The sequence below is a fragment of the Eublepharis macularius genome, chromosome 5 (genome assembly GCF_028583425.1).
Source record: "Eublepharis macularius isolate TG4126 chromosome 5, MPM_Emac_v1.0, whole genome shotgun sequence".
NCBI classification, from domain to species: Eukaryota; Metazoa; Chordata; class Lepidosauria; order Squamata; family Eublepharidae; genus Eublepharis; species Eublepharis macularius.
Genome location: NC_072794.1, coordinates 83,949,514 through 83,964,183, shown reverse-complemented (window position 1 = coordinate 83,964,183; position 14,670 = coordinate 83,949,514). Strand labels below are relative to the sequence as shown.

The 14,670-nt window shown below is 41.7% G+C and overlaps 1 protein-coding gene across 1 annotated transcript in view; it reads left to right on the top strand.

Annotated features, from left to right (window-relative positions):
* The window catches only part of PCSK9 (proprotein convertase subtilisin/kexin type 9), a 46,081-nt gene extending 31,725 nt beyond the window's left edge, over window positions 1-14,356 (top strand). Inside the window, exons 6-12 of the mRNA XM_054980757.1 lie at window positions 1,165-1,361; window positions 2,966-3,149; window positions 9,470-9,640; window positions 9,935-10,083; window positions 10,208-10,388; window positions 11,526-11,707; window positions 12,093-14,356. Of these exons, the coding sequence (XP_054836732.1) occupies window positions 1,165-1,361; window positions 2,966-3,149; window positions 9,470-9,640; window positions 9,935-10,083; window positions 10,208-10,388; window positions 11,526-11,707; window positions 12,093-12,293 (1,265 nt within the window). The 3' untranslated portion in view covers window positions 12,294-14,356. The remainder of the gene's footprint in view (window positions 1-1,164; window positions 1,362-2,965; window positions 3,150-9,469; window positions 9,641-9,934; window positions 10,084-10,207; window positions 10,389-11,525; window positions 11,708-12,092) is intronic.
* The last annotated feature ends 314 nt before the right edge of the window (window positions 14,357-14,670 follow it).

The following is a 14,670-nucleotide window of genomic DNA, read 5'->3' as shown; positions in this document are numbered from 1 at the left end:
TTTCAAGTGATTTTAACAATAATACATGATTACATCATATTACATATCATTTCTCATATCATTTTTCAACATTTTTCAGCAATCTTATCATTCATAATACACAGAAACAAGAGTCCTCTGCAAGAGGACCTGAGGGTGTGACGGCAATGCAGCAGGAAAAGTCTTTAAAGACTCAAAATAACATGTCTTCTTTAACTTTTTTCTTTTTTCCTTTTTTCCAATTTTTCAAAAGCCAAGATGGAAAGGTACGTGGCTGGTCCAGAGATGAAAGATGGAAAGCCCAGTGGTGCCCGGAACTAAGACCGGCAGATTTTCCTATAGTTCTTCATCCATAAGGACTTCCTCAGGGGCAACCAGCTATTTCCGTACACAGTTGCATAATATACGCGCCGAAAGAACACCCATGGACGTGGAGATAATCCTACGTAGGCTTTTGAAAAATTTGAAAAAAGGAAAAAAGAAAGAAGTTAAAGAAGACATGTTATTTTGAGTCTTTAAAGACTTTTCCTGCTGCATTGCCGTCACACCCTCAGGTCCTCTTGCAGAGGACTCTTGTTTCTGTGTATTATGAACGATAAGATTGCTGAAAAATGTTGAAAAATGATATGAGAAATGATATGTAATATGATGTAATCATGTATTATTGTTAAAATCACTTGAAAAGATTTATAAACTGTTGCACTATAATATTGTGGAATTATCCTTCCCGATGGTCTTTTGACCACCTTTATTTAGTGACTGTAATCGGGAACAGCCTTAACTTTTGGCAAGCCTCATGGCTAAACTGGCACCTAGTCACATGATGGTACCAAAAGGTTAAAGCAACATCCATTTATTTATCCCAAGGATATCAGTTATACAAACATCTGAAAGAAAGGTGTCAGGTTGAGCAAATGGTGTTTTATTGCCTTGCCATCTCCTTCCTGCTTCCCAGGGCTGGATTTGAAAAGGTGAACCACAGGCCAGTTTATAAAAAGGCCTATGGCCTCACCATAACAGCATTGGTGAGACATCTCGGTTGGTTTTCTCTTAAACAAGGAATGGGTTTATATTTATTCATTACCATTTATTATTGTTGTTGTTGTTATTATATGTTACAACAGAAGATAAAATATATCCCATATCCCAAGCTTTTTCAGTTGTTGGTTTGCTTTTGCACAACAGGTCTAGAGTTTATTAAAAAGAACTTGGCAGCCCAGCCCTACAGACCTCTGATCGTGTTGCTGCCCTTGGCTGGTGGCTACAGCCACATCTTGAATGCAGCTTGTCGCATGATGGTGCAGATAGGGGTTGTGATAATTGCTGCAGCAGGCAACTATAAAGAGGATGCTTGCCTGTATTCACCAGCATCAGAATCAGAGGTATGTAGAGAGGTAAATGTTCGTCAGTTTCATCCAATGTTCATAGATGGTTATTCTCTAGGCAGTGATCTTGAACCCGTCAGTTGAGACGCTCAGGTGGCTTATACAGTCTCTCTTGCTGGGTTGTGAACCCCTGTAGAACTGTCATTTTTTGCTACCTTTTGGGAGGACTTGTTGCATACCTGCTGAGGAGAATGGCAGGACAACCAGGTGAGTTCACTCAGTGTTGGAGAAGATTCCTCCATGGGTCTGACTCTTGGGTTGTTGCTCAGTATGATACACTTCCTTGTTCTGGCTTGTGTTTCCTGTTCCAGCTCATTTGGTCTGCTGCTTAAGACAATGACCTTGACACCAGTGAGGTCATCTCTGGCTCTTCCCCTTCCTGTCACATAATTCTAGATGTCACATGATGTCCTATCACATGCTTGCGGCATAGTGGGTCCAGAAAGTTGCTGTCTACTATTCTAAGCTGTAGAAAAGTCACCCCAAAATGATTTGTCTTGAATTCAACAAGGCTCTGGCTTGGACCATCAGTGTCTGCCAGAGGAAGCAGGCTACTGTATGTTTCTGGCAGCTTTCTTTTTTACTGGAGCCAATGGGTTGTCTCATACACACACATCTCAATCACCCACTGACTGCAATATCAAGCATTCTGGCATGTGTGATTAGATCATCATAGATCTAACACCACAGATACCCTTCTGTATCACCTCCAATACAATTTCTTTCACTGGATCCAATTAACATTCAGCTACTGGTCATCAAATGTAGGAGAACCATATTATATACATACATGTATGAATCAGTCAGACAATGTTAGACGTTTTGGCATTTTGGAGAATTGAACAGTGGAATGGACCATTGTGCTGTTTTAAATTTCCAGCTCCATGGATTGACGGTTGATTGATCAAAATGGATTCAGTGACTAAGAGAGGCTGAGCAATGACTGCGTTAGACTATGTTGCCTTTATATTTTCAAAGCTATGTAACCTTTTCTGGTTATGTTTCTGTTATGTGTAGGGTTGCCAGGTACCCCTCACCTCCTGTCGGGAGAGTGGAGTCTCTGGCACTTACCTTGTATGCCACACAAGGTCCTCTTTCATGCATGTGCCCCAGAGCCGGCATGATATCAATTCTGGAAGTGATGTCACTGCGTCAGTTGGGAGCATGCACACAGCGCGCACTCCTGAGGTGCCTGACAGTGGCAGGCAACCTCTGGGAACAAATCTCAGAGGGAGCAAATCCATGGAAGTTCACCTACTGCTGGCAGGCACCTGGGAACCCTAATTATGTGTAAAATGGGGGAGGGTGATACTTAATCTGTTATGTAAGTGTTTTGTGAACAGAGTAATTCAATGTAGCTCTCATGGTGTTAGGTTTAAAAACGTTTGAAGGTAAAGGCTAATTATCTGGGTTATTAAGAGAAATTTTAGGAAATCCAGATTTTGGGCAAGAGGTAAAGCAATGGAATGTGTGTTTGTTTTAGACTTAAACATTGGTTTTCCCCATCAAGCTCCCATAGTTTGCTTGTATTGTTCAAACTGAAATTAGAGACTGTTATTATTTATTTGACAGAGACTGTGACGACTCTTTTGTTATCATAGATTATCACTGTTGGGGCCACCAATGCCCAGGATCAACCTGCTTCCATGGGAACCTTGGGAACCAACTTTGGCCGATGTGTAGATCTGTTTGCACCAGGAGATGATATAATTAGTGCCTCTAGTGACTGCAGTACCTGCTTCACATCGCAGAGTGGAACATCCCAAGCAGCTGCACATGTAGCAGGTGAGATTTTATAAGACTATGTTTAAGAGTTCAACTGTTTATTTCATTTCCTAGAAAAAGTTTCTGGTGGCATGTGCCTAATTGCATCTGTCTTTGAGTAAGTCATTTTGAATCTCAGATTCTCTTCAGTTAATAATATTTTCCTTTCTTAGTAGACATAGCTCCCTCACATTTACAAAACCCAGACAGTGGCCCGTTCTGCATAGCACAATTTAAGCCCACATGTAAGCCTGTACTGAAAGGGTTTGGGGCCTAGGACTTAGGTCTGATTAACAGACTGCAGGAATTCCTGACAACTGAACTCTTCATTGACTACCTGAGACCAGCACCCTAGTACAGAGCTGCCCTACATCTTGCCAGGAGGAAAGAGAAACTGCTCCTAGGGCAACAAGCAAGCTGCAGGATTCATACAGCATCTTCACAAAAAGAGTCTTGCTGTTGCAAGGCCTTCTGGATATTTGGGATTCTGTTCCAGGCATAGTCTCTGGCCAAACCCACAGAACTATCTGCCCCCTCTACCAAGTGGATTGTGAGTAGGACTCTGCTCTGGGGTCACTAGTTAGTGAACCAGTATTGATAACTTTGTGAACATTTTCACAGTTGTGTTCTGTTATATTTAAATAAATTGGATTTACATTTTGAATTTGTAAACATATCTCTAGAAATTGAACCTGGCCCTTGGGACTCTGGGAGTTACATTTGTGGGGGCTCGTCTGGGATTTATTGTGTATCTGTGAAATATTTATTTATTTTGTGTATTTATTTTATTTGATTTATACCCTGCCCTTCCCACGAATGGGCTCAGGGCAGCTCACAACATCCATAAAATACAATAAATTAATCAAAAACTATAAAATCAGTAACAGTCCTAAGATAATCATTAAAATAGTCCAGGCAGCTTATCCATAGGCTAGTTAAATAAACAGTTGGGAGTCAACATATAGGCCGTACATATGGGTATAACACATGGCCGAAGGCAGTCCCAGAAAAAAGTGGTGGTCTTAGGTGGAAGAGGGGAGGGGGACACCCACTGGTCCTCAGCCAAAGGCCAGGTGGAACATTTCCATTTTACAGGCTCTGCAGAAAGGGCCCGCAGGGCCTGAATCTCCAGCTGGAGAGCGTTCCATCAGGCTAGGGCCAAGGCAGAAAAAACCCTGGCCCTGGTCGAGGCCAGACGGATGTCCTTTGGCTGGGGACCACCAGGAGTTGCTTGTCTGCAGATCACAACACCTTGCAGGAGATGTAATGGGAGAGGCAGTCCTGCAGGTATGCAAATCCCAGTCCATGAAGGGCTTTAAATGCCAAGATTAACACTTTGACCCAGATCCGGAACGCCACAAGGAGCCAGTGCAGCTGGCACAGCACAGGATGAATGTGCGATCTAATTGGCGTTCCAGTAAGAATGTGTGCCACTGAATTCTGGACCAGTTGTAACTTCTGGGTCAGGCCCAAGGGCAGCCCAGCGTAGAGTGAGTTGCGATAGTCTAGTCTAGAGGTGACCATTGCAGGGATTACTGTAGTCAGGTCCTGGGGCAAGAGATAGGGTGCCAGTTGCCTGGCCTGTTGAAGATAAAAAAGGTAGATCTGGCAACGGTCATGACCTGGGCCTCCATTGAAAGTGTGGCATCCATGCCCAGGCTCCTCACCATCAACAAAGCTTTCATTTGTATCCCGTCAAGGGATGGGAGCTGGGTCCCCAGCTCCATCACCTTACGACACAGACATAGAACCTCTGTCTTCAGGGGATTCAATTTCAGGCGACTCTGATGTAACCATGCCGTCACAGCCTCAAGACCCTTGGCCAAGGAATCTGGAGTGAGATCACACTGGCTGTCCATCAACAGATAGAGCTGGGTGTCAGCCACATACTGGTAACAACTCAGCCCAAAGCTGCAAACTACGTGGGCAAGGGGGCGCATATAGTTGTTAAATAGCATTGGAGAAAGAATTGCTCCCTGGGGGACACTGCATACCAAAGAATGGTGAGCGGACATCTGTTCCCCAAGTGCCACCCTCTGTCTCCAATCATGAAGGAAGGAGTTCAGCCATTTGCAGGGCTGTCCCACAAATCCCCACATCGGCAAGGTGGTGGGTAGAAGATCGTGATCGACCGTGTTGAATGCCGCTGTAAGATCTAAAAGTATCAGCAGTGCCGACCCGCCGCAATCCAGGTGCCACCTCAGATCATCTGTGAGGGTGACCAGAGCTGTCTGTGTACCATAGCCAGGCCTGAAGCCAGACTGGAATGGATCCAGGATAGAGGTGTCATCCAGGTATACCTGCAGCTGTTCTGCTACTGCCCTCCCAATTACCTTACCCAGGAACAGAAGATTCAAAACTGGGCGGTAATTGGTTGGATCAACAGGATCCAGTGATGGTTTCTTTAATAAGGGCCACACCACTGCTTCCTTCAATGAGTCTGGGAAAATCCCAGAACTCAAGGAAAGATTAATGATGTCAGCGAATGGGTTGTTGTTGTATATTATCTTAAATAGTTAAGCTACAAAATGGAATCCCAAAGACTGAATGATTTGTGCCAAAATATTAATGTAGATCCTCTAAAAGCTATCTTGGTTACCCACTTGGCTGAGAAATATGATGCTGAAATTATACCGAAGACTTTGCAGAGTATTGAGGGTTTGGGTCAGTGCAAGGTAAGAGAGATGTCCTATAGATCTGAAAGCAAAACCTATGAGGCTGTGATTGAGCTGCATATCCCAACAAGTACAATACAGATACCTTCTAGCCTCCAAACAGAGTATGGGCAATGGGAGCTTGTGAAGGGTGTAGTTTCATCCCCTATTCAGGATGTAGCATTCATGAAGAAGCTCTCACAATTTTTAGAAAAGGAAGGGAAAACTATGGCTGATATGGAGGGACTGTTACCACCCAAGCCAGATGCCAAACCAGAAGTGCTTGTTGCCCATTATCTGACCAGCCAATTAAACTATCTCTCATAAAAGACCCAGTCATTTAGGAACTTGCTCCATTTCAGATTTGTCTGCAATTTCATACATTACTTATACCTGCTTCATACAAAATGGCCACCAAGCTCCACTTAAGGAGCTATTTAGCATTCTGCTTGTGTGGAAACCTTCCGTTATGTGGTTTGACCCTTGTGGAGGATGAGTTTTTGATCCCTCAAATACCATCAAATATGAGAAGGATGGGATTTTATAGCCTACCATTGCTATCTCCAAAACGCTCAAGAATCAGGGGTTTTGCCACAGAAACAAACCTGTGCCAGTTTGGTGTAATGGTTAAGAGTGCGGGGCTCTAATCTGGAGAGCCAGGTTTGATTCCCCGCTCCTCCACTTGAAGCCAGCTGGGTGACCTTGGGCTAGTCACAGTTCTCTGGAGCTCTCTCAGCCCCACCCACCTCACAGGGTGTTTTGTTGTGGGGATAATAGTAACATACTTTGTAAACCGCTCTGAGTGGGCATTAAGTTGTCGAATGTTATTATTATTGTTGTTATTATTATTATTTAAAAACCTTCATTAATACCTATTATTTATACTCCACTGCTACCATTTACCAGTGAAGGTAAAATATATCAGAAGAAAATCTCTTTCTACTTTTGTTAAGTAGCACTTACTGTCTGCTGCCATCTGGCTATTATATTGTGTATGACTGAATGTTTAAAAAACTTTTTATGGTTTTATATTGTATAAATAAATTTTAATGTGTTTTTAAATTGCTGTAATCTGCCCTGAGCCCCTCATGGGGAGGGTGGAATAAAAATCCAAAGTGAATAAATAAAATAAATAAAAAATACGAAGTATAAGATAAAATTACGATGAGAAAAGTTGTGAGAAGTTGCTCTGTAGTCATAGATAGCAACATGTTCTTTGGTGCTGTAGCCTTGGCAAAGCCAATGTGAAGTTCTGACATAACTTTTATGCAATACAATATCCCTCAGGTGCCCTCTCTTCACATCAGTAGATTTTTCCCCTTTGCTTCAGCCTCAGAAGGCAGTTTCATCTAAATACATGTTTATGTCTTCATTAAGCAGTTGGGAATGACAGAGAGAGTCTTATGGTCTATTGGTTAGGGCTTTTTTTCAGCTGGAATGTGGTGGAACGGTGTTCCAGCATGTCTTAAAAATAATCACATGACTGGTGGCCCCACCCCCTGATCTCCAGACAGAGATTGGTTCCTTTGGAGGAACTGTAAGGCTTATGCCTCGCACCAAGCAGCCTTTCTAACTGGAGGGCCAGCTTGGGCCCCAGTGCCCAAGGCCTGAGGAGCCAGCGGGACTCCAGACATGAGAATGCACGCCCCTTCACATGCTCAGAGGCACCCCCTTGCTTTTGGGGTCATTTCCAGATGAACCATTTGGGCTTGTTTCCCTTAGAGCTGGGTGGGAGCCCTGCAGGTCGCCCCTTCAGCGGTCCGCCATCTCCTGCCCCCATGATGCCCCCTCGGCAGCACTTCCCACAGCCCAGCATGCAGCTCCTTTAAAGGCTGGGCTGAGCCTCCAGCCCCTACCCCCGCTTAAAACAGCAGATCATAACAAAAAACCATGTTAAAACAAGAATGCATTCTAATAATATCAATAGATGAAACAAAAAGCTTAGATAAAAGCCAGGTATGGGAACCACCAGGCTGTACATTTGCTACTGTTTGCCCTCAAAAGCCCTCTTAAACAGCTCCATTTTGCAGAGTTTCCTAAAGGCCATGGAGGGTGGGTGCCTTTCTAACAACTTTAGGAAGCCATTCCATACTAGAGGGCTATCATAGAAAAAGCCTGAGAGTGAACAGAGTGAGGCCTCAGCTGCCTACATGAGGGAACCATCAAGACAAATCTGCTGGGATGACTGGAGTTTCTGCATGATTCATATCAGAAGAGACAGTCCTTCAGGTATGTTGGTTCCTGGTCATAAAGGGCTTTAAAGGTAATAACCAGCATCTTGACTTGAACTTGGAAATCAACAGACAACTAGTGCGAAGATTTCAGTATGAGAGTATTGTGTGCAAAATCATCTTCAAGAACAGCCCCATGCATTACAGTAATCTAGAGACTCAAGGTTACTGTGGCATGAAATGGAATAGCTAGATTGGTTAGAGCCCAGAAGAGGAAATAATTAGAAGTTGTAATAGTTTGTTACATTAAAAATAATTTCTTCATATCAGTTAACTAATATGATTTTGTAATCAGAATTATTATCAAACACTTTGATGAGTAACTTATCTTTTAATCCTTTAAAAATATTTGACCAGTCAATGGACCATTTTTTTTTTATTACTACATGGACAACAAATTTTCTTCTCATCTTCCTGCGTGTCATAGCACCAGACCAAGCTTAGTAGTCAGCCACCTAGATATACAATAAATTACGGACTCAATCCAACCAAACAATTTCAATCCAATTGATTTCAGTAGAAGACGTATCAGTATATACTTTTCTGTTCCATCCTTAGCAGTGTTATACTCTTATAAGACCATGAATTTCAATTGCCTTAGAAGGATGTGACTTTAGGATTGCACTGTAAATCTCCGAATGAAATTGAAATTATTTATGTGAACTAAATTATAAATTTGGTTGGATTGTGTCCTGTATTTGTTTTTTTCTGAAGATGGATGTCGGATGAAGAAACCACATGACTGAAAACCAGTTGGCCTAATAACAGATCTGCTTATAAAATACTTTATTATCATACATCATGGATCAAGTGAAGTGGATAAATGGGGAGAGAATGGAGAGAGAGAGAGAGAGAGAGAGAGAGAGAGAGAGAGAGAATGCAGGTATACAAGAGTTCTAGTTTGGTTTCTAGAACTATGAATCAAGAACCAACAAGAGACTGGCACTTTGGTGCCCATATTCTGCTTAATACTGAGTTCTGGAATACTTTGGATTAATACAATAACAATACATGGAAATACATTAATTTGAATTAAAGCATCATTGCTTTTAAACCTGCAGGCTTCTGTGCACCTCTCGTTAGCTGAATAGAGAGCTGAATGTGCCTGTGGGTGCTCTACACCTAGATAATGTGTGTATGAGCACATAGGCTTTTAAAGGAATACTGCTGATCAGTTTTTTGGGATGGGGATTAAGGAGCTGGATGCCGGCCCCTCATTTACCCCTCCTCATCAGATGATCAGCCTGAAGGGCTATGAAGGCACAAGTCTAGATGTTATGCTAATAATACTGTTGGATTAGGCTCCAAACCATTATAATTTAATTGCACCCCACAGTCACAGAATTTTTATAAAATTGCTTAGCAGAAAGTATAAAAGATAGATTATCACCTCGATTTAGTTTTATATATGAATAGCCCCTGCCAGATAATACAAAATATGTGTGTGTTTTTATAGGGATAGCAGCCATGATTCTGAACTCCAACCCTGCTTTGTCAGTCTCTGAGTTGAGGCAGAGGCTGATCCATTTCTCCATCAAAAATCTTATCAATGAGGCTTGGTTTCCTGAAGACCAGAGGCTGATCACCCCCAACAGAGTGGCTGGCCTCCCCTCCAAACTCACAGCAGGTAATGGCACTTATTTCACCTGAAATAAGTTTGAGATATTTTTGATAGGTCTCCAATTAGGCAAAAGGCATGACCTTTCCTCCCCCACAAGAAAGACTTAAGAAGGGTGCCATAGATATGATAGCACACATCTGTAAGTCAGCTTTGTGATGGTTTTCAGCCTGCTTGGTTCCTCTCTAGAACTGATCTTTTCAAGACATGAGCAGCATTCCAGGGGGCTTAGAAAGGAAACAGTCTCAAAGAACACAGAATACTGCTAGGTATAAGTAATAACCACTGGCCACTGTTTTGCAGGTGAGCAACTCTACTGCCGCTCTGTGTGGTCATCCATATCTGGTTCCACTCATTCAGCGATAGCAGTTGCCTGCTGCAACGGCAACGAAGAAATGTTCAGCTGCTCAAGCATCTCCAAAAATGGCAAGCGACGAGGCGAGCACATTGAGGTGATGTCCTGTGGTGACATGCTACATTGTTTCTGTTATTTTCTATACGAGCTCACATTTAAGTGCCAGGATACCGATGTTCTCTGGCATTCCTTATCTCACTGCTGTGCTTTCTAAAAAACAGGATCATGGAGGCAGAAAGGAGTGTGTGGCTCATAATAAGTTTGGAGGCCAAGGTGTTTATGCTGTAGGCAGGTGTTGCATTTGGCCCAAAGCTAGCTGCCAAGTTAACACCCACTCACAGACTGCAACGGATACAGCAGTGAGAAGTGTCAGCTGCACTAGGAACAGACATATTTTGACAGGTATGTAATGATGGCTCATACTGAAATTGAACATGGTGTTATCACTTCTGATACATTCTTTTACATCATATACTTTTCTAGAATGGGATACCACTGCCCTGTTCCAGCAAGGGCAATGTTTATGTGGAAGAGAGCTCCCATTAATGGATTCATTTCCTGGATCAGGATCTGTGAGCACTGCTATGTGCTGTGCATACAAATGTCCTGCATGGGTGCCCTGCATGTAGTGCCCAACCATTGCCACAGATTAGGTGCTTGCCATGGCATAATATTTTTAGGTATTTAGCCATGTTGTTCTGCAGTAGAACAGCAGGATCTGAGACGAGTGGCACCTGAGAGGCCAACAAGATTTCCAGAGTGTAGCTTTTGAGAGGTCCCTTCTTTAGGCATGATATGAATCCAGTGAAGTGGATTCCTGCACTTCGCCACATGGCTTGCAGTTTGCCTTCCCCTTTGACTAGTGATGCATGTGCAGAAACTGCAGGGCTGCACCCACACATTTGATGTGCTATAGCAGTAATTCACAATTGAATTTTCTTGAATACACACAATGATAATACAACATCCAATATGTGCCTGCAGCCTAGCTATTTTTAGTGATGGCACGAGTTACAGAATGCCCTTCATAGCCAGATTAGCGAGCCATTACAATATACTCTTTTGGTACCAACTTAACCTTTTAAAAATGTCATAGCTTTTAGTGACTGATTTTGCTAGTGCTTCTACCTTTTAATCAGTAGACGCTCTTGACTCATATTTTAGATTTTTTTGTAGATTGTTTTACATTTTTATTGCAAGACACTTTGAAGTTTTTATTCCAAAATGCAGGATATAAATACTGAAATAAAACGTATGCACCTTCTCATCAAGGGCCACGTTAAAGCACCTACATACAATTATCTCTGGACCAGGATTGAGTGTCCAATAATTAATGATCTAAAATAGGAAATGAGCCTTTAACATTGGCATAGTTCCTAAATTCCTGAAGGTTAGATAGTAAGAAATACTCAAGGAAAGACTACTTTTTAAATACTTGCAATCCATATAGGTGCATATTCCAGATGTTCATAGTTCTAGACACAAGTGGATTTATTTTATGTCAATATGGATATGCCATAATGCAATCTAAATTGGCAGGTTGCAGCTCCTATTCTTTGGATCAAGATTTCAGTGAAACTATCAGACCTGTACTAAGGACAGATAGCAACTATGACCAATGCATAAGTCAGGCAGATGTGACTGTACATGCTTCATGCTGCCATGCACCTAGCCTTGAGTGCAAGGTACAAGAATACTCACCTGTGGCCTATACAGCAAAGGTACGTGGGGGTCAGTCCCTTAGTTTAAAGATTCCTAATCAAGTTATAACTTTGCATACAGGAGGTCCTTGAAATTCTGAGCTGTATGGGGATCTCAGCTTTCACTCAACCTTTTGATCATTTTTTGCTCTCAGTCCAATCAGAGATGAGAACTTGGCATTATGCCCAAGACTTCACAGAAAGGCTGGGTCTTGGGAATTGGTTTGAAGAAAAAGATGGCCTTAGGTACCCTGGGTAATGATGGGCACAGGAGTATAAGGGAAATGGGTGGCTATTTAAGGGAACAGGAGATGTGTGAGATTACCAAACACCATACATTTGGTCAGTGTCTTTCCCTTATCTGGAGAGAAGTCTTCCCTTGTTAACACTGAATCTCTCTCCTTAGGTGATGGTGACTTGTGATGATGGCTGGATGCTGACAGGGTGCAGTGCATATTCTCATGGTCCCAATACATTTGGTGTGTACTCCAGAGACAACACCTGTATAGTAATGAGCAGCCCAAATGGCAAAGGAGCAATAGCTATTGGCATCTGCTGCAGGAGACGACGCTTGGATAACGAAAATCACAGTCCCAATTATAAATGACATTTCTACTACACTTAGGACCTGTTTCAACGTTATGACATGAAACTATAGAAAACTATCCCATATCACCACTCTTGTGAGCTTTCCACCTCTCCCAGTTATGCCTGAAGAAATTATCCTTCATAGGTGGGGTTCTAAGGCAAGCTAGAAAGTGACTGTGGTGTCCTGAATGTTTATACTGAGTACCATATTAATATAAAATTTAGACCCTAATCCTACCCTTGATGCCATACCGTTATGTGGAGATGGGTCTAATGGTTAGTATCAACACAAAAAATAACTTTGGACCATGAGATTTATCTGTACTACAGTTGTCTGCTGCACTGCTAATACCTTCTAGATTTTTAAAATGTATGACTTGGTGGCAGCTGTCATTCTTAAACAATGTCTGTTCAATATATCCAAATCAGTAGGGTATCAGACCAATAATGTTCATATATCCCTTAATTCTCATATGAACCATCCAAGGGAGCAGCTTGACTTAAGATGGTGTGGATAGACTCAAAAGAATGGAAACAAGCATATATAATTTATTTTTTTCTACTTCCAAAATATTTCAAAAACTTTTACAAAGTCTTTTAACAGGGTGCAGGGATAAAGAATAGGAGCAAGATGTAGCAACAACAAAAACTTTTATAGGAAACTGAAGCTTGGTCCCAGCTGCTGCTATTTTGTATACAACTAAAGGCAAGATCAATTAACGTTTTAAATTCTTCCCTCAACACCAAGTTCCATGTATATTCAAATGTATTTTTGAAAGCCCTGACCATAGTTTAGAAATTCCTGTATTGCGTCTTCAGTGTTTTTAGTTATTTCCATGTTATAGTTAGTTCCTATGTATAGCAGCACCTCCCAGCCTCAATCTAGCCTACAATCTGTTTTATGATTATCCACCTCATGCACAGGGAGCTTCACAAGGTTGTCAGCACTAAAATAAACGATACAGGAGCAGCCAGAAATGCTAGAGAAATGACTGAAAATTGTAAAATCTATTTGGATGACAACATTCTTTCAAAGCACCAAGAATTCAGAACTCCTGCTACAGTTTGTATGTATGCTCCAAATGTAGATCTTTAACATTGCTAATCCCAAAATGCCTAATAGAGCCCAATCCAAGGAATAGTTTCCAAATTGCCTTCATTGCTTTCTGCACAGAACAGGAACAGAATGATCAATGTCTAAGTTGACATTGGATGTTCAGTCTTCAGCTAGGGAAGCCATATATGTATACAAGACAGTATGCTTGCTCTGCAGAGGAGGAAGCTCCCTCTTAGATTCTTGCAGCTGTGGAGACCAAATTCCATTGGCCACTCTGCCAAGAAACCCACACTATCAGACCCAGCAGTTTAAGCTGCACACCCAGTCTTCAGGCCAATGTTATGTACTGGAATGAGCCCAGGTAGTTTACATATGCTGTCCTGAGTGAGGCAGGTATTACTGACATCAATGAAATCAAAGACCTTGAACAAGGAGTTTCCACTGAAGAGACAGAAGGATCTGTTTATTTAAAGTCTGTGAAAGGGGTTGTATTGTTGGGCTCCAAGAATCCCACTGCCCTGATGTGGGATTAATTTAAAACAACCCAAAAGTACCCAAAGCTTTTAAAAGCACTATCACCTTTAGCTGCACCTGTGATACTGTCAAAACAAGTAACATACTATCAGGAGTTTAGTTCAAATAGCTGGGTTTACTGTTTTAAGGCACTTTTAAAAAGGCAGGATAGTTTTGGATACCAGCTTTCCCTCCCTCCTTTGCCTCTTACATTTGCCAGTTGCTTGTGTAATCAAATCTTTAGTTGTATGCTTAATTACTATGTTAAAATATTCTAAATGACTTTTTCCTCCTTCAGGAGGACAAGAGAGGGTCGTGAATGTCCAATAGCATGTAATATTCTGTATGTTGTTTGGGGTTGAACATGAACCAACCTAATGTAATTCATAGCTGCATAATGTAGAGAAAAACTTTCCTAGTGTTGTAGATTTTACCTTTGTAATTAGAAACTATTCTTTTTATATAGTACATTTTATAATACTTTTTTAACAATTAAAGATTCGAATGACCTTATATAAGGGATGTGTAACAGCAGCATTCATTCAAGGCAACTTAACTAAGTACTGTGTTCCCTACAGTTAAATCCTTTTTGCATGGCCAAAATGTTGACAGCTAATAATTTTGAGGAAACTATCCACTTAGAGAATGAAAAGAATACAGCTGTGTGGAATATTAATCTGTAAAACCTTACCACATTTTTATCCCACTTTTCCTCCAAGGGGTTCAGGCAGCTTGCACAGCTCTTGTCTCTTCCATTATCCTAAAAACATCTGTGAAGGTTAGGCTAAGGTAATAAATGGCCCTAAGTCACTCAGCAAACGTTATA